Below are 21097 nucleotides of genomic sequence, written 5' to 3'. Positions count from 1 at the left end.
TCAGGTCGGAGGGGCTTAAGTTGTGTAGTGCCTTGTATCTGTGTGGGAGGAGTTTGAAATAAGCACATTTGCATATGAAGTCCCAGTTTCACTGTGTCCCAACTGGCCTGTGGTCAGGCGCTTGTGATTGGGCTGCGTTTGAAGGAAGGCAGGGTGTTAGTGCTTGTGTGGTGATCCGGTTGTTGATGGCTTTCAGCAAGTTGCTGGTGTGCTCAGGCCAATGCCCGGAGAGGTCGGAAGCCCACTCTTCTGTGATGCTTTTCCTGCTGCGGCAGGCAGGGCTGGTGGTCGATAGGTCTGTGGTGGTGCTGGACTGGTATACGGAAACTGGCGAGGGTGTGGTCTGTCTCGGTCATGGTTGCTGGCTTGTTGACTGTGATATTGCTAATTAAAAATTGGTCTAACAGGTGTCCAGCGGTGTTGGTGGTTTCTGTAATGTGCTGGGAGCCATATCAAAGTGTGGTAGACCCAATCTTCCACACCCTTGGTAATACACAAATAGATCTGTTCACAATACATGCACATGGAAATTGACTGATTCATATCCAAGTCTTGTGTCACCTACTCCAAGGGAATGTTCTGTCAATAGAATTGTCAGGGACATTTGCATTTGCCATTCCTCCAAACCTTTTACCTACAATTTGTGAAGATTTCTGTCTTCCAGGAGATTTGCAGAAATCTGCCACTGTAAATCTGAAAAGCATCACAGCGTAGAATTTCATGCATGATACTTCATATTTGTTTTTCGTAATTATCCACGTCGGTTAATCTGCCTAAGTAACTTTGGTTGACAGACGGACATTAGTCAATGTTTTTATTTCCTCTTCTTTCTTCAACCTTGAAAATATTTCCAGTTGGTGAAACCCCTATCTTCCCCTCTGTGATTTATGGGTCTTCATACCCCTTTCAACTCTGTAAATAAGGCTTTAGAATAAGACTGATTTGTGTTGCAAGCTAGATTTTTGTTTCCTTGATGGCAGTTGGCAGGTAAAATGTTGAATAATGCCTTCAGAGTTCAGATTTTATGGGTGTTTAAAGCATTTTGCATGGCCGTTCTTTGTCGCTAACCTGACCTCCCCTTTTCCGCCCCTCAAACAAGACTTTTTAAAATGTTATTTTTGTATTTGCATGCAGTGGAAAAGGCATACTTATATTTGTCAACTAGTAAGTCATGTTCTTTTTCTTCGTAACCTTAAAACAGGTTGCTCCCTTTTAATCACAATTTAAAGAAAGCAGTGATAAAACCACGACCTCAGGACACCACTTTTAAATCATATTAATATTGAAGATGATAGAAAAGTACATGGCGTTTAACTTAAAGTGTGTACCTTTAACTGCCTTGCCTTGATATAATCAGTGTGCACATCAAGAATATTTCTTAATGGAAAAGATAAGGCTGTAAAATAATTTATTTAATTGTGCATCTGTGCAAAAAGATTCTAAAGCACATACTGGTTACCACCTATGTCCTCGATTACTCAAATTACCCATAGAATGGGCTCCAGTACCTCAAATATTTTAATCTATGGTCTCCTATCTATCAAAAATCCTTAGTGCAAAATGTTATTCGTTTTTATTCTTAATTTTACGACAGTAGGAGTCTCATTTCATTACTGGGATACAATCTTGCAACTAGGAACCCTAAAATGTCAGTAACAACTGTGGTAATAAAATATATCATAGTTTTCTAAATATTGTTTTACTTGCATTATAAAGTAGATTTTTGTTACCACTTTTTGTGTTATACCTCTTCTAATACACACTAGCAATGCCCTTTTTGCTTCTAAATCACATCAACAGTAGACATCATCTTTCTGGTCTTACATCAATCCTATATATTCCGAATTACTACATTTTTGTTATCTAATTCTTATTTTGTAGGGTTTTGTAATTAGATGCCCTGGTTCAGTGACTTTTCTTTAATCAATAATAAATTAATATTGTTTTGACTAAACCCTGATTTGTAGCCCCTGGATCTTTAGGTATTTGTGGCCTTTGGTGTTGCATCATTAATAAAAGGTACAATAAATCAATGAAATGCTCATGTACTGCATTATAAAATGCATTCTGTACATATAATTATGATATTCTATTTCTGTTGGGTACAGATTCACTTACTACATTTCTGTTGGGTACAGATTCACTTACTACTATTAATGGTATTGTCCGATTTGGTTTAAAATCGGTGCTTTATTGTAAACAAATTCTTTATTACTATATTGTAGTCTCGAATTTCTGCAAATGTCCCCAAATGCTTTCTTGCAGTTAGAACGCTTAATGGCATTCCATTGTACACATTTCCTCCTCTTTCTATACAAAACGTATTTAATAAAATGCTTTTTATGTATTATTTAAATGGAACATATTATTGAAAGTAAAAAAAGTTATTTTTCTAGGTACAAAAGTTTCCAGTTCTAGAAAAAAAAAATCCATCAGTCAGTATTACACATTTGGGTTTCCTGAGAGGAGACCTTTTGCCCCCATCTTATACACTGAGCCTTCATTCTTGGCCAGACTGGACTGTTATTGGATTTTAATCAACTTGTTAAATTTGAAGCTCTCTTCCTTCATTATTACCTTCTAGTTTTCCAGACGTTTTAATCGTCTGCAGATGCTTTCCTTCCCAGCACTTCAAGGGTAATATATAAGTTATTAAAGAATGCTGAGCAGTTCATCAAATAATCCTGTTGACCATGTTGAGTTGTATCTTCATTAAGAATCTTGTTAAATTTGTAGCTCAAATATTGAATGGTCTTAAAGTAGAAAATCGAAATATTTGTCTTTATTGGATACTTCCCCATCTTTATTTACTGTATTTAAACTCTTCAATTGGCATATTAAAACTGCATTACCATATATATTAAACACTGAGGGATCATTATCCAGTTTAGTGATCATTTTAACAGAAATTTATAGAATCTATACATCTTTATCCTTAGATCAGCTTGTTTATTCTGTGCCTGAGATAGGGATTCAATACACTTTTTTCTTTCCCAATTAGTTGTACGCCTGTTTCAGGGTTGGAGGTTGGCTGGATTCTAACTCCCCAACTGCAGATCAGTGGATGTAGGCGATAAGAGGTGTAGTCTTTTTTTCAAGAACTTCTTGCTTTGGAACAATGTACAGGGAAACGGGCATTATTAATTGAATAAATTAGTTGATTCACCATTTTATTCCTTAGCAGTTTCGTTTTTAAATACCATCGCTTATGATTTACTTTTAAAATGTAGAAGTGCACTTCTGTATTGTTACTTTTTTATCTGTGTGCGTTCAATCTGTTCGGTCTGAATTTGTATGTTGATGCTGTGTCTAGGGTTCCGTTTGCAGGTAAATATTCTCCACACTTAGTGATTCCCTCCTCTTGTGGTATGTGAGAGAGTTCCCTACATATATGCACTAGTCTGAAATGTCAGCATCAGGTGTGTATATTTTGAAAGCGTCTATCTTTTTCCGTCCTCTGTAGTCTAAGAGGAAGCCATCTCGCTTTGCAGTTGTTTTCTACTGCAAGGGCAATTAATCATGATTTTTTAAAAACAGTTTAACCAGAGCCTTTTTCTTTGATAGCCGGTGAGCATGTAAAGTCCTCTACTCAGCTAGTTCTCATTGGAATTGCCTCTCCTACCTCAGTCTTTATCTCTTGTGGGATTATCAGGTCTTCCTTCAACCTTTGCCAGTAGTCTAGCTGGATTTTTTTTATGTCTTACTGGGTGATAGATGCCTTTGGTGTTAAGGGATAGGGTTTGTATGCTAGCCATGTGGTTAGCTCAGTATTTTCTGTTCTTCTCTTGTGTTTATACCAAGAAATTTCTTTAATCGCTCTCATAAGCCTGTAGGTTTGGTTATACTTAACCATGGTTCTTGTCTTTTGTATTTTGTATACATGCAACCCTTTACTGATTCTCTTTTTTGGATATGGTAAATAGGTATGCAATTAGTGATAAGTGTAAGAGTGAGAGATAGCAGTAGTACGGGAGGGAGATATTAGTGAACAGCAAATAAATAAATGGCAACACCGGATTCACCAAGGCCTTCCCATCAAACTCATTCCCACCCAGCCTTTACTTTGCCCAGACGAAAACAGTGGAGAACAAAAGGGGTCACTGTAGTAAAACCCTGTATGTTCCCCTCTGAATAATATGCTACATGACTATAGCTCACTTTTTCTGTTTCTTGAAGCAGAGGCAGCCATGGGAGGAATCTGCATTTTCTAGAAAGACAAAAAGCTATTACCTGAGTGCCACTTTTTTCCCATATTACAATCCCTATGTTAACTAGGTCAGAAGTCTGCTCCTAGAGGGAAGAAAGCTCCATATGGAGAGAGATTGTAATTGCATTTATATATTGTTTACTACCACTGATGATGCATTAAAGTGTCTTACACCGGGAAGCGCGATGCTCCAGATACCAAGATAGGTGGGTAGTACAGTGTTAAATTGTTACTCTTAGTTTCTGGAATTAGTCTTGTGTGCTCAAGTAAACCATTCCATGCATTCACTACAGTTTCTCTGTGGAAGATTACATTAATGGAAGTTGGGTGTTAACATTGGGAGAGTAGTCCAGATGTTGGGTGGAGGGATTAGAGGAGGTATTGGACTTTAGGTGTAGTTAGGTTGCAGGAGTAGGATTTTTAAAATAGAAAAGGTGATCTTTGAAATTAGTTGTGGGCAAATTGAAGAAATACATTCATAGCGATTAAGGCAAACATGAAAGTGACTTACACAAGGTTGTACCCAGAGAGAAAACACTTGAAAAGGATGGGAAAGAAAAAAGAGGGTCAGTGCTCTCCTGACATCTGATAAACCGTTGCATCCCCTGTGACGTCCTAACACGCGAGGAACTTACAGAACACCCTACTGGTCCCACCGCCTCTGACCCAGTCTTCGAGGGTATGGTGAAGAATCCATCCTGTTTGATTATCCTTAGTCTGATGTGTGTTGCAGCTCAGGATCGAGAACGTCTAGCTCCCCCATGGCGGAGTGGAGTGTAAAGCATGTACAATACATCTATTTTCCTCATGCGCAGGCCATGCCCCCCAAGTATTGATTAGGTATTTTGTTTGTTTTGTTATATAAAATGAATTCAAAGAAACTTGCACATCTTAATTTTACAAAGATGCATATTCATTGCTATTGTGACTTAAATATGCAAGATGCGCTCACCATGTTGCGCCCTCGTTTTTCTTCGCTGGATCAGAGAAAGAGATATGGTGCAGAATTACAGTATTAGAGCAACAATCGATGCTGACTGATTTTATCTCTTTGGTTTCATGTCTTTGTTGGCGCTTCACCTGTACTGTCACAGTGTGCTACAGTTTTCTTCATGTCCAACATTTCCAACGTCCTTGTCTCATTAAAAATGTTGTTAAAGTGTTGCATTGAATCAGACTAATATTTTAAACAAAAATGTTTCCGTGGAATGCACAATGTGAGCTTTGTTGCAGATGCTCTACACCGACAAATTCACAACACCAGCTAATGAAGTTTAGTACATAGAGCTTGCAAACCTAAAACTTGAGCTTGCGATGGTTGCTCATTCGGGACGCTAAGGTGCAAGGTGTCAGGTGGCAGCCAAGCAGATCATAACCTTGGTAGAAGCACCCTGCGTAGGCCACTCAAATTTTACTTGTAATACTTAATAGCTCGATTCCCTTTAGACTTAAGAAAACTGCATTGTTGCAGACTATTATCCATTTACTGACGTATTAAATTCACAAAAATAGTGTTAATGTGTTTGTATTTTCCTCCGGTTCAGAAATATTGTTACCTATTAAATATATATGTCCATTTTGGATTTCTTCCATTTTCTCATCGAATTAGATCATCCCTTTTACTGTATGGTCAATGTTGGCTTAGCAGCAGACCCTCAATCCTGAAACAGATCTCTGTTCATGTGTAAACTCAGCAAAGTGTCTTGTTTTGTTTTTTAGCATTCTTCGATCCTTGGGAGTGTTTTTGGGGATTCCTTCTATGATCAGCAGATGTCAGCCAGGCAGACAAATGCTCTCTCCCATCAGGTGAGTAGTGGAGACTTGATGGAGCCCTACAGGCTCTGTGGTAACTGGAATGTGGCATGTAGTATGGCTTACCATATAAGGGGAAACCGGTTTGTGGTTTTGTTTGTGTTTAGTCTCTACTTCTTGCTCATTTCTCTTTATAGTCCAGGAATTCAGATAATGCTGCCAAGTGTTTAAAAAACAAACTACTTCTTCAAGGGGCAAAATGAATGACACTTTTCTCTCTTACTAATCTATGTGTCTGCTGTGTTGCACCCACAAAACATATGTACTGAAAATCAGATATTGGAGGTCCAAAATCACTGCGTAGGCAAGTAGTTCAGTTGTCTTTTGTAGATTAGACTGACACTGGAAATGGAGCAAATACAGCCCCCACATTCAGTCCCTTTAGCATGAGATATGTTGTATATCATACTGTTCTCATCCTGGCACCCTCGAATGCCTTGTAGACTGCTTTGGTGTAATGCTCTTCTAAACTAACTGTGTCTTGCTTTATAGCAGGGTTGCACATTATACTGGTACCTTTGGGTGTTACTATCCTTTGCAAACAGGTGATAAATTCCACTTTATTTTGGTCTCAGAAATAGCCCATTAGACTTGAGGGTAACTGAGTCACGTTAATCATAATTTCAGCAACTTATTTCAAAATACATTTTACTCATGTAATGATACAGGTGTTCTTTCCTTAAACAATTAAGCAGAGGAGCGAATTTTTTATGACCTCTTTAGTCATTACCGCCATAATACCTTTCAGTAGCTTAATGGGATGATGCCCATCTGTTTTTGAGGAAGGTGATCAGTTTGTTTTTTGTTTCATGGCAATGTGCTACTCGGCATGGTCTCAGCTGTAATAAAACTAAGCTTGTTGGTGTCCATAGTTGCTTGAATTATCAAAATGATTTTGCCTGATGTAGGAAACCAGGTCACAGATGTATTTAGGGAGACATTTGATGACTGGATACAAGAACATGTAGAATATTGGAGGCAATGACACGAGAGAGACCGGATGGGTGAGCTGAGAGACAAATCTAGGATAGGGTACTATTTCAGCTTTTTCAATGGTTTAATATTGTTATGGATGGAAAGGATTTCATGTCATAAATATTTTATCTGTCGTTACTAGTTATTCAACAAACAACAAAAAACGGTCATATTTCTTTACCCTGATGGGGGAAACTCTAGAATAGCCTTACATAAACTGCAGAGGGAGTGTTCGATGGCGGACTGGCAACTCCTGACATCAGCAAGTATTACTGAGCAGTAAAACTGGTAACAATTAATTTGTGGGTGCTTATGAGGCAGGAGGAGCCAGCATACAGGGTTGAACAAAGCAAAACCAAAGGGGATGACCGGAAATAAGCATCCTGGGACCGGTTTCTGGCTAATCAGCCGTCATCAGACAGGCTAGCTTGAACCCAGTGGCAAAGTGAGCAAGGGACCCACGTCTGGGCATACCCTTCCTACTTACCTACTTAGGGCGAACAAAGCAAAACCAAAGGGGATGATGGACGGAGTGTTGAACATTGCAAGCACCCACCCCCCAGTCAACTGATCTGTGTTTAATCCATCATCATTCTTTAGCTCACTCCGCCACCCCAGTTCAGACATGGCCATATGCAAATCAGTCTGACCCTGTGCCTCATGGGAACAGTCCAGCCCAAACTGCCAAGCCATGTCTTCCCTGGACCGGAAATAAGCATCCTGGGACCGGTATCTGGCTAATCAGCCGTCATCAGACAGGCTAGCTTGAACCCAGTGGCAAAGTGAGCAAGGGACCCACGTCTGGGCATACCCTGCCTACTTAGGGCGAACAAAGCTAAACCAAAGGGAATGATGGACGGAGTGTTGAACATTGCAAGCACTCACCCCCCAGTCAACTGAACTGGGTTTAATCCATCATCATTCTTTAGCTCACTCCGCCACCCCAGTTCAGACATGGCCATATGCAAATCAGTCTGACCCTGTGCCTCATGGGATCTCTGTACTGGGGTGAATGTATGACATTGTTCTGCCTTCTGTCCATCACCTGTTGCTTTTACATTTGTCGCCCCGAGTGGGACGGGTAAGCCCAGATGTGGCCACCGCTTCTGTCTGATTTACTGATTACATTGAGGGCATTTCGTTATTGAGGCAATTGAGTGCCTTGTAAGCAAACTTATTGGTGCCTTAGCCGCCTGTAGAAAGTAGTCATGGTTTTTAGTTTCAAGCACATCAGGTAGCAGGTAGAGGTAAGCAAATGATAGTTAGTTTAAAATGGAAATTTTATTTTCAACTTGATTGTATTTCAGAAAGTTGCAACCAGCGTTTTTAATGTTAAGTGAAACAACTGAAGTGGGACATGACAAGCTTAACCTGAGTGAGTAAGGACCCTGTTCCCCTCACATACCAGTACCAGTGAATGGCATACTACACTGCTTGATAATACATACATGCTTCATGCCATGTAATCAAATCAATTAAAGAAAACTATATGTTCATAAATCCCCCTCCTACTTTGCCTGGAAAATGGCTTTGTGGAGCAACAATTGCTGCATTTTAGGTACCCAGCTGTCGCCAATTTCAAATGACTTGATAGTTCATGACTCCTCTACTTATGTCTTTTGTGTTGGGGTGTTTGCAGGTTCTCATCTAATAAAAATAATTAGATGATGCCAAACATTTCAAGCAACAGAGCTTTCATCCTTCATCTTCCTCCACCTTGTGTTGATTGTTTTACAATGCAAAAACAACAGTCAAGCTATCCTGGCTGAAGACGGCTGATAGCCAGAAACCGGTCCTAGGATGCTTGATTCCGGTCCAAGGAAGACATGGCTTTGCAGTTCGGGCTGGACTGTTCCCATGAGGCACAGGGTCAAGGCTGATTTGCATATGGCCATGTCTGAATTGGGGTGGTGTGGTGAGCAGAAAAACGATGGATTTAGGCCCAGATCTCTGTACTGGGGTGAATGTAGGACCTTGTTCTGCATTCTGTCCATCAACTGTTGTTTTTGCATTTGTCACCCCGAGTGGGACGGGTATGCTCAGACGTGAGTCCCGTGCTCTCCACACCACTGGAGTCAAGCTATCCTGGCTGAAGACGGCTGATAGCCAGAAACCGGTCCTAGGATGCTTGATTCCGGTCCAAGGAAGACATGGCTTTGCAGTTCGGGCTGGACTGTTCCCATGAGGCACAGGGTCAAGGCTGATTTGCATATGGCCATGTCTGAATTGGGGTGGTGTGGTGAGCAGAAAAACGATGGATTTAGGCCCAGATCTCTGTACTGGGGTGAATGTAGGACCTTGTTCTGCATTCTGTCCATCAACTGTTGTTTTTGCATTTGTCACCCCGAGTGGGACGGGTATGCTCAGACGTGAGTCCCGTGCTCTCCACACCACTGGAGTCAAGCTATCCTGGCTGAAGACGGCTGATAGCCAGAAACCGGTCCTAGGATGCTTGATTCCGGTCCAAGGAAGACATGGCTTGGCAGTTCGGGCTGGACTGTTCTCATGAGGCACAGGGTCAAGGCTGATTTGCATATGGCCATGTCTGAATTGGAGTGGTGTGTTGAGCAAAAAAACGATGGATTTAGGCCCAGATCTCTGTACTGGGGTGAATGTATGACATTGTTCTGCATTCTGTCCATCAACTGTTGTTTTTGCATTTGTCACCCCGAGTGGGACGGGTATGCTCCGACGTGAATCCCATGCTCTCCACACCACTGGAGTCAAGCTATCCTGGCTGAAGACGGCTGATAGCCATAAACCGGTCCTAGGATGCTTGATTCCGGTCCAAGGAAGACATGGCTTTGCAGTTCGGGCTGGACTGTTCCCATGAGGCACAGGGTCAAGGCTGATTTGCATATGGCCATGTCTGAATTGGGGTGGTGTGGTGAGCAAAAAAAACGATGGATTTAGGCCCAGATCTCTGTACTGGGGTGAATGTATGACATTGTTCTGCATTCTGTCCATCAACTGTTGTTTTTGCATTTGTCACCCTGAGTGGGACGGGTATGCTCAGAGGTGAGTCCCGTGCTCTCCACACCACTGGAGTCAAGCTATCCTGGCTGAAGACGGCTGATAGCCAGAAACCGGTCCTAGGATGCTTGATTCCGGTCCAAGGAAGACATGGCTTGGCAGTTCGGGCTAGACTGTTCCCATGAGGCACAGGGTCAAGGCTGATTTGCATATGGCCATGTCTGAATTGGGGTGGTGTGGTGAGCAAAAAAACGATGGATTTAGGCCCAGATCTCTGTACTGGGGTGAATGTATGACATTGTTCTGCATTCTGTCCATCAACTGTTGTTTTTGCGATTGTTTTACAATAACATATATCATCACAAGGTGTGTGATGTTACTGAAGTTGAAAATATGTCAGTCAACCTTACCCAAAGCCCACCCGCCGACCCATACGCCGCCGCCAGCAACCTCAGGCGTTGGATCAACCACTGCGCCAACACCCTCGCCCCGACCAACACACACCAACAAGAATGCCAGCTGGTTCTCCGCAGACCTCCAGACCTCCAAATAAACCTGCCGAAGACTAGAGAACAAATGTCACCGCGAACAGACACCGGAGAACCAGGCAGCCCACAAGAACGCCACGCGCCACACCATCACCTCATCAGATCTGCCAAAATGACCTCCTTCGAAGACCGGCTCGACAACAACGCACACAACAGCAAAGAGCTCTTCAACATCGTGAAGGAACTCACCAACCCCAGCTCCAACACCAACGACATCTCACCATCGCAAGACCTGTGCAACTCCCTGGCCACCTTCTTCCATAGCAAGATCACAGACATCCACGACCGCTTCGACAACCAGACCACCACGAAAGCCAACAACACCTGAGACCCCACGACCCCCTGCTCACCTGGATTAACATCGACAACACCATCAAAATCATGAACACCATCCACTCCGGCTCCCCGTCAGACCTGTGCCCACACCACATCTTCAACAAAGTCAACGCCACCATCGCACCCCATCTCCACAAGGCCATCAACACCTCCTTCGAGACCGCAACCTTCCTGGAGAGCTGGAAGCACGCCGAAATCAACGCCTTGCTCAAGAACCCAAGGCAGATCCGCGGGGCCTCAAGAACTTACAGCCCATCTCCCTGCTCCCGTTCCCGGCGAAGGTCATCGAGAAAACCGTCAGCAAGCAGCTGACCATCTACCTTGAGGAGAACATCATCTTGGACCCGTCCCAGTCCGGGTTCCGCCGCAACAACAGCACGAAACTGCCCTCAACCCCACCACCGATGACATCAGGGCCCTGCTGGACAACGGCGAAACCGCAGCCCTCATCCTCCTGGACCTATCAGCCACCTTCATCACGGTCTGCCACTGCACCCTACGCTCACGCCTCCACAACGCAGGGATCAAAGACAAGGCTCTGGAATGGACCACCTCCTTCCTTTCCGGCAGAACCCAGAGCGTCCTCCTCCCCCCTTTCCGTTCTGAAGCCTCCAAGATCTGCGGCGTACCCCAAGAATCATCCCTCAGCCTGACATTTTTCAACATATGCCTGGGCTTGCTCGACCTCTCGCCAGACTACACGATCTCCTACGCCAACAACACACAGCTGATCCTCTTCCTCACCAAGGACGCCCTCACCGCCAAAACCAACCTCCACAAAGGAATGAAAGCCGTCGCTGAATGGATGAAGAACAGCCGTCTGAAGCTGAACTCGGACAAGCCGGAAGTCCTCATCCTCGGCTCCACCCGCTCAGCCTGAAACGACTCCTGGTGGCCGACCGCCCTGGGAGTAGCACCAACGCCCACCAACCACGCACGCAACCTGTGGTTCGCCCTCGACTCAACGCTCTCCATGACCAAGCAAGTCAACGTCGCTGCATCCTCCTGCTTTAACACCCTCCACATGCTCCACAAGATCTACAGGTGGTTCCCCACCGACACAAGAAAAACGGTCACCCAGGCCCTCGTCAGCAGCAGGCTGGACTACGGAAACGCCCTCTACGCGGGAGCCCTGGCCAAACTGCTGAAACGACTGCAACACATACAGAATGCTTCTGCCCGCCTGATCCCTGACATCCCTCAACACCGCCACATCACACCCCACCTGGGAGACCTGCACTGGCTGCCCGTCAACAAGAGGATCACCTTCAAGCTCCTCACCCATGCACACAAGGCACTCCAGTGGAGTGGTGTGGCTCACTGGTTAGAGGCGGCAGACCCGTAAGCAGAGGACGGCCCGGGACCAGGGTTCAATTCCCGACGCGGCAGGGTCGTGGACCAGGGTCAGCGGGCTCGATAATTCTCGCCTCGGTGCCTACTCCAGTCAGGGACCACACTCGGCAACTCTGGGCATTAGCTTGCCTCATCTTCACAACGGCCCCCCAGACCGCCGGGGATGCTTGGTCGCACCTTAGAGATACCCATTAGGGACCATCTCTCAGGGTGAGCCAGGACGGGTTCCCCAGCGGTCGAAGCGCGGAGATACTCCTCCGGGAGTTGATTCTAGCGCTATATAAACCCACAATTAAATTAAATTAAATTATGACACCAGACCAGCATACCTCAACAGACGACTCACCTTCTACACCCTGAACCGCCAGCTCCGCTCCGACCGCGCCCTCGCCACCCCGCAACCGAAGAACGACCTCCGGTGGCAGATCGTTCTCCTACCTCGCCGCGAAGTTATTAATTCCTTGACAGTTCATAAACTGATGCAGCAGTTGTGTCTTCTTTTTCTACGCAGTGTAACTCCTAAAACCATTTGTATCTGAACTTCATTTTCAGAGTCACACAGTCAAGTACCTTTGAAATGGTTAACTTTTAAGCTTACTGTATTTCAGTTTTTAATTTCATCCATGCATCTTTACTATTTTAATCCTGTTGATAATTCTCTTACAGTTTGAGTTTCTTTGTTGTTGAAACAATGTTTTACAGACTTGTAGAAATTTCTTGAGGCAGACTTTAAGCGAACTGTATTTTAAAGTTGGGGTAACCTTTTTCTTTGGTAAAAGCAATGCTGTTAAAGTGGTGACAAAATAATTTTGTGGATGGATTGTGCACTGTATTGTACTTTGATGCAAATGACTATTTTTCTGGTTTTATGGAGGATACTATGTTGCTTTTATCATTTATTGTTGGATTAGGAGTACCCGAGTAGCAATGATTACACATGTGTAAAGTACCTTTTCTTTTTAAGGAGACCATCTTCAATGCATTATTCCCAATTACACATTATTGTCTCTATTAATAAAGTTCACAGTCCATTCATGCTTGAACTTTGCTAATTTTGTGGTTACCATACTTGCAGCACTTTTCAAGTATTGCTTCTATCCCGTTTGGTGAATTGACAGCTATTATCAAATGTGTTAATGAATGACGGCTCGTTAAAAAAAAGACTTCTTGAAACCTCTCCCTTTGGCATAATGTTATTCCATTTCAGTATGTCTTCTATCTCACCCACTGTCACCTAAGCACCTCAACCTGTCATCCATTGTTAAAATGCACCCTCTTTTGCTTACTTAAAACTGCCATATGCTCAGAAATTGACTATCTACCAGAATGTAGTGGCATTCTGCAATTTATTGCTTAGTTGTTTCCCTAATGGCTTCAAGTTAATCTGTGTAAGGATAGAGCCACTTGTTTAGACTACAGAGATTGAAAAGCAGATCTGCAGAGATATCTGGGATGATTGTTGAAAATGTTATAACTAAACTTTCTTTAGTATTCTCTAGGTCTGTGGAACATTATTTGGTAATGCAAACGTGAGTGCACAGGTATTGTGGTTGCTAGTGCACAATTTCGGTGCCTCTGCTCATCCAGTGCATTCACAACACCAAATATATACACACCACAAAAGTTAGCACAATTTAAGCATTGGGTTAGCAAGTGATGAAGCAAGAATGTGGCATTTTTGTAGCTAGATTTGTAATCATAGGTTTTGCAAAGGCATTTTACCATTACATTGTCCGTATTAAATTGGTTTGTCACATTCTTAATTTACTTAAAACCTCAATTCTTTAATACAAAATTAAAATAAATCCTGTACAGGTATAGTATACATTTCTAATTTTCAAAAAATAAAAAGAAGACCTCTGTAGGTGACAATTGTGAAAGGTTGTGTACATCAATCCAGACTTGTGTTAACCCCTTCCATGCGTCGGACGGCCGGCGGCCGTCCGACGTCACGGTGGGCGTGTGCGGAGGACGGCCGGGGGCCGTCCAGCCCACGCCGTAAATCACCCGCACCGCGGCGGAATTTTCGCCGCGGTCAAGGGGTTAAAGGAACTTTATTCACTTGTTTACTCTATTTCTCCCATGGGGACCTCCATACTTTTTTCGAATGTGGTACGAAGAAGTTGTCAATTCAGTTACGAAGCAGAGTGATGTGAAAATACACCCCTTTTTGCTGGTTTTGGTCTCTCTTCTAGTCACATTTTTGCTTATTAATGTAATTAATATAAAATCCACTTAAAAGTATTTTAAGTACTTGAAAGCAAATTGCCTCTCTTTTTTAGTTAGCTGTAGTAAATATTGCAGTGTAGAAAGCAACAATATTTACCTAAGAAACCTATTGGTTCTTCCAGACAGTGAGAAACTGACTCTGCCACTACAAAAGCAGGCCTCTTTGGTTAAAATTTATAAATATTTTGTATGGAATGCCCTTGATCTTTATTCCTGTTCCTACCCATTTGGTTATGAGATTTTGGGGTTGCAGTAAATACCCTGAGACAAGTTTAAATGGAAACCTGTGTCACTCTAACAATGTTTGCTTTGGCAGAAGAGGGCTTGGTAAATGGTGTGAATCCAGTTGACACTTGATTCGACTACTCCAGTTAAAAAGACAAGAACACTTGTTTGGTTTAGATCTAAGGTGCTAACTGGTAGGAGTCCAATTTCTTCCCATCTTTCATCGTCTGACCCATATCGTACAGTTTTCTCATCAATAATTTCACTGCAAAGGTTTCACTGAATGTATCAATGAGGAGAAGATGTCAACAGTAATGTCATATGTGGGGTAATTAGCATTGGATGCAGAGGGTGTGAATTGTTACATGAGATAACTAACTGCTGAATTTCTATGGTTTTGTGTATGTAATATCTGAACCTAACTATAATGTCCCAGTAAGGTTTGTTTGTTTTTTTTTCAGTGAATTTCTAAGTTGTTTAAATTCTATTTCCTTACTATAGCGTCCCTGTAACCTTTGGGTTTTTTCAGTAAGTTTCTCCTTTTTTAATGCTATTTTCGAACTATAACATACTTGTAACCTGGGCATGTGAGTGGGTGTGTCAGTTGTGTGTGTGTTGGTTAGTGTATGAGTCTGTGGTGGGTGTGTCAGTGCGTATATGAGTGGCTGTGTGGGTCGGTGAGTGGCTGTGGGGGTCTGTGAGTGGCTGTGTGGGTCTGTGAGTGGGTGTGTGTGAGGGGCTCTGTGAGTGGGTGTCTGAGTGGGTTTAAGAGTGGCTAGATGTGTGTTAGCGCATGTGTGACTGGCTGTGTGAGTGTGTGGTTTTGTGAGTCTAAGGCGGTATGAGTGGCTGTAAAGGTGTCTGAGTGGGTGTATGAGTGGTTGCATGGGTGTATACATGGGTCTGTGAATGGTCGTGTGGGTGTGTAAGTGTATGTGTGAGTGGGTGTATTTTTTTATTGGGATTTAGAACGGTGGATCTGCCATCGATTCACATGGGTGGCCATGCTGAGCGCCGTGTCGATCAGAGACCCCTCCATCAGTCCCATGGTGTCAGGATACCTCTATCCTGACCCCTTCTATCCTATTTACACTTTATCCCCCAAAACCACTAGTAGGTTTAGTATATATACATATATTTGCTGTGATTGATTTTGCTGCTAGAGGAAATCATATTTTATAGTGCATTTAAAACTAAGAATAGATTTTCTATGAAGATAGTAAGTGTTTTCTGAAAAAAACATTAAGAAGTATTGGGCTTTGTATGAGAGACAATTCACACATCCGAGGTGAAGCCCTTAAACATAAATGTTTTGGTACGCAACTTGGTTTTACAGGTAGTTTTGACCTTTGTTAACAGATGTATTCTCTGTTGATCTGCAGCTTGAACAGTTTAATATGATAGAAAACGCCATCAGCTCTAACAGCCTGTACAGTCCATGTTCAACACTGAACTACTCCCAAGCAGCCATGATGGGACTTACTGGCAGTCATGGCAGTTTACAGGACTCTCACCAGCTTAATTACTCCAGTCATGGAAACATACCTAATATTATTCTCACAGGTAAGGAGTGCATCAAATTATGCAAAAATGATTTATGGATGCACTCATTGTGTATGTATGGTCAACTCAAATAAGTATATTATTAGGGCTTCCTGGAGTTTGTATTCTGCAATATTGATTTGAGCTTTCAATTTTCAGGAGGCGCTCAATACGTATATATTTTGTTATTTTACTTATTTGTCATTGTTAATATGATGAATCATATCTTTTTCCACCAAGGATTTGGGTTAAGTTCAAATGGAAAATGCTTGCCTATGTCCTATAAAATAACACAGTTTAACATATTTCTATATATTACCGAGTCAGTCGGTCAGTTCATCTTTATTCGGCGTTTTGCCATAAAAGCATATAAAACTTACATGAGCAAACAATACAAAGAATTTCAACTGTTTTTCTACTAAAACATATGCAGTGTTAAAAAAACATGAATACATTGTTTAAAATCTTTCAGTTTAGCCTCACCCATAACCAATATAATTGGAATCATTCTACAAGATATTTTGGACATAATAAAAAGGTTTTAACAACATGAAACTATAGCTTACTGTTTTAGAAACAATCCTCTAAATAGTTACCAGCTCGTAGCAATTTCTAATTTGTAGCGCACTTCTAATAAAATTGAAAACTGCATGATAAATCTCTGTCGCTGATAGTTTTTGTAAAATCTCCATTGCAAACAAATGTTGCATAATCCCTGCCAGGTGAAGTAATGGAGCCAGGAAATAGATTATTGAACCATTTTATAAAGGACAGAATAGGGCAAAGTGACAGGTACTCTGTTTTGTGATATTATTGCAGCGGCATGGGGTTAATTCATGGTGCCATTCACATTGAGATTGGAGGACAACTTTAAAGGGAATCCGGTTCATTTTGAAATACGGAAAATAAAAATAGTAAGAGGGGTTTTCTGTCCGCAGCAAATGCAATTCAACATATATGGATGATATTTGTACATAAAACTCTACAGTCTTTAAATGCACTCTGTAGCCTCTTTTCCAGGCATGCTTCTATAAATCAACACTTCAGAATCTCCTTGGGATCTGTGCCTAAACTTTCCGGTTGGGAGAGAATTTCGTTTAAACCCAGTTTTTGAAAGGATGATTTTAAATACGTCAGCCAGGGTATTCTATTTGCATTTTTGAATGATAAGCAATTTGACATACATTCTCTCACCAAACCGGCTTCTGGATTCTGCCAACATTTAATCTATAGGAGGAGAGGTGCTACTTATAGCTGATCCCCACTGAACGGTAAGCCGAGCTTCTTAAGACAGAAAAAGTTGGCAGTATTTTTAGGAATGGTGAGCAGCCTGCGTGTGAAACCATTTTCTATGCGTTAAAGTGCCTCTGCTTTTTTATAAGGTGGCCGAGGATCATTTTATCTTGTGCAATGCTATCATCTCCATTAACAGTTTATGTTTTAGAATCCGTGCAAAGGGGGTAATGACTTCCAAGTTCCTTCCTATTTGTTGTGATTTCATTAAAATACGCGATTTCCACATTTGGGAGGAACAAAAAATTACCCCAAGATAACTGAAATGATTCCACTTTTTAATAGATGTCTCTTCCCCCACCCCAATTCTAAAGTGCTTAGTCTTACTGCTAAATGGCCCACAGATCATAGTGTAGCAATGTGACTGATTTATCTTTAAGCTCAATCCCTCCATAAAAGCCGCAAAGTGATCCAACACACCATAGAGACCATTTGATGTGCGGGTCATCAGTACTATGTCATCTACATATAAAAGTATGGTCACTGAAAGCTCTCTCATGTTTCACAGGTCCCTCCCTGAGTGTAATAGGTATTCAGTTATACCATTTATATTAAATCAAGAAGAGAAAAGGGGCTAAAATACATCCCTGTCTGATTCCACTTAAGGACTTTATTTGTGATGTTGGTTCCCCCTGTGGACCATATTGTATTTTCAGAACGTAGTGCAAATGCTTTAATAAGTAAGGAGCTCTGGTTCAACCCCCTGCTTTTGCATTATGACCCACAGTTTCTCCCGGTTTACTAAGTCAAAAGTGTGCAATAGCTCAATGAATGCCACCTGCCCCTTTTGCTTTTACATATTAACTAGTTATAAGAAGTAGATTTAATAATGTGTTCTATTGTGCCTATACCAGGTCCAAAGCTACACTATACTGGCGTTAAATTCTTATTCTCTTCTTCCTAAGCCTCTAGACGGGCCAGAATCACTCACCCTTGGATTTTAGCAGTGTAATCGATAAGGGAGATTGGTCTACAACATGCTGTTGATTTATTTATCACCCTTTTTAAATATAGGAACCAAGACTTCTGATCTCCAAGACTTGGCTATGTTTTTCTCTTCTATGCTCTGTAGCACATTTGTTAACATTGGGCCCCGTAAATCAATATTTAGCTTAAAAAAATGTACTGGGCCTAGGGCTTACCCAGGAGCAGACTGGTTGATAGCCATGACCACCTCATTTAACTCAGTGGGCATGCTAAGGTGAACTGACGGGAAGTCTAAAGGAGCGTGGCCAGATAGAGCTTTGCTTGGCTGCAAATTTCTATCAGACACCTGAAATACTCTAGAAAAGTGGGACACCCGCTCAGTTTCCGGTATTAGTGCTTCCACTTTGGGAGTATAATAGTGGGTAAAGAACAGGAGGTTTAGTGCCACCTAGAATTTAATAATATCCCTTAGTGAGGCAACAGCTAATAAATCCTCCCAGGATTTGCTTTTAATTCCCTTTTTCATAGCTTCCAGTATATTCTTGTCTTGCATTTTTAATATCCACCACTTAATGGGGAGATTTAAGAGTGGACTTTAGTTATTTATGGGCCGCAGAATAGGCAGAATGAAATCAACAATGGAAAGGGGGGGGGGCTCCTGAATCGGCCTGCAAGAAGTTGAACCCGCTGCTATTGACTCAGATAAATGCTCATACTCTAGCAGAATAGATGTGTGGGTTGGGACTTCTGACAAACAAGCCATGATGGACTCAATGTTTTCTTTAATAATTTTTGGGCTAAACCTCACAGATTAAATATTTCCCCATTTTATTCTCAAACCTTTACTCTTTGTGAATATTGGTTTTCAGCCCTTTCCCCTGGAGTTCATCCTGTCGGGACATTTTAGGACAATGCTTCCTAGGTTATAACCACTAAGGCAGGTGGGAATGATTTTAAAATCCAAAACAAGTGGTGAGGCAGCTGTATATACTAGTATAAAGTCTATAATACTCCCAGCGGCACTACCCGTAAACGTAGGGATGGTTTGACAATTGTTTGTTATAACCTTATTTGAGAATGTTCAATCTTACTTTAATATGAGTGTGTTGAGAGCATCCCCTAATATTGAGTGTTTATAACGTGCCCTATCGGGACCATCTTCTAGGGAAAGACAGCTCAAAATACTGTCTCCCAAATTAACATTGGATAATGTTAAAATACCCAATCCACAACAAATCAACTTCCTTGATTAAATGTGAATGAAAACTGTCCAGAAACTTGTCCCGGTCCACACTCGCTTTACACACCTGTTGATGAAAAATATTGTTACAAAAATGTATTATCAAAATATCACATTTCCCTTTTAATGATATCCGAGTGACCAGGAACTGTGCTGAGGAACATTTAAGTGTGACATTAACATTTGTAAGATTGACAGAACAAATGGGGTAAGACCACCCAATGCCCTTTCTGCGGATGAAGAAACAGCTTGATTAAATAAGGTGTAGATACCATCTATGTAGAAAGGCTCAATAATCCATGTCTCCTACATACAGATGATATCAAAGGAAGCAACAAAGTTTACCCAATCTGTTTTTCTTTTAGTTTTGAGCGGACGCCTGTGATGTCCCATTTACCCACAATCAAGGCATTTTGATGCACTTTTAGTTTTAACTGTGAATTTGTAAATACATTTTGCCTTCCGGGGCATAGTCCATTTGCCTCCCTGCAAACTTCATCAGTGCATGTGTGTTGCCCCTGGAGCTATGGTACAGGAACATCCTCTGGTGCCACAGTGTGCACAATACTGATGGGCTGCTGTAGATGACCATTTTCCTTTTTTCATGTTGTTTTAATAAGAATTAGAGGTGCCTGTAATGTTTCAGTTTATTCTTGTACTGGTGAAATTCAAAGTATTTTTTTTGTTATTTTTAGTTGAAATAACTGCATGTTGAAAGAATGTGTTTTAGAATGCCTGCTAGTGTTTGCTACATCTTGTGTTGAGTAGCACACTATCAAGCCCATTTTAACGGAAATCGTCCCTGCTCATTTCAGTAGGGTTTTAATTATTTGCGGTCATTATCTATTGCAGTCATCTGCAGTGCTGTGCTCAACTTCCTTAGAACTGCACTTTTAATCAGGAAACGTTATGAATGGTAAAATGAACTTACATGTTTTGTGATTTTAGGGTTTTTTAATATTTTATATAAATATGTTGTAGAACGGTAGGAGGCTTCCTTCAAACTCTTAGAATATGTGCTGGGATAAGATGATCTAGGAGTAGAAAATAGGTGTACCGCATATTTAATCTTTGCACACATTTTTTTTCCAATGTATATTAAGTCATGTTTTTAAAAATGTTTTTAATGTATGAATATAAATGTCAGTGATTTTAGGGGTTTTTAATATCTTGCATAAATATGTCGTAGAACGTTAGTAGGTTTTTCTTGAAACTTCTAGATTCAGTGCTGGGATAATATGACCTACGAATAGGAAATAGATGTACTGTATATTTAATTTTTGCACAAAATTTCCCTATGTATATTTTGTCTTGCTTTTTTTTAATGTATGTATGCAAACTTTTATGATTCAACTGAATCGAATAGTTATTTGAACCTGAGTAGCACACTTAAATGCCTCATTTTCATCTTTCAGTTTTTCATCATTATTGTTCATT

The 21097-nt window shown here is 41.6% G+C and overlaps 1 protein-coding gene across 3 annotated transcripts in view; it reads left to right on the top strand.

Moving 5' to 3' along the window:
- Nucleotides 1-21097, top strand: part of CRTC1 (CREB regulated transcription coactivator 1) — a 214808-nt gene that overhangs the window by 188912 nt on the left and 4799 nt on the right. For all 3 annotated transcript variants that reach the window (XM_078669877.1, XM_078669876.1, XM_078669878.1), the window contains 2 exons: nucleotides 5927-6013; nucleotides 16041-16221. In XM_078669877.1, coding sequence (XP_078526003.1) covers nucleotides 5927-6013; nucleotides 16041-16221 — 268 coding nt within the window. The remainder of the gene's footprint in view (nucleotides 1-5926; nucleotides 6014-16040; nucleotides 16222-21097) is intronic.

This window comes from Lissotriton helveticus, chromosome 12, assembly GCF_964261635.1.
Source record: "Lissotriton helveticus chromosome 12, aLisHel1.1, whole genome shotgun sequence".
Taxonomy (NCBI): Eukaryota; Metazoa; Chordata; class Amphibia; order Caudata; family Salamandridae; genus Lissotriton; species Lissotriton helveticus.
The sequence above is the reverse complement of the archived record's forward strand: the minus strand, read 5'-3'. Positions and strand labels throughout refer to the sequence as shown.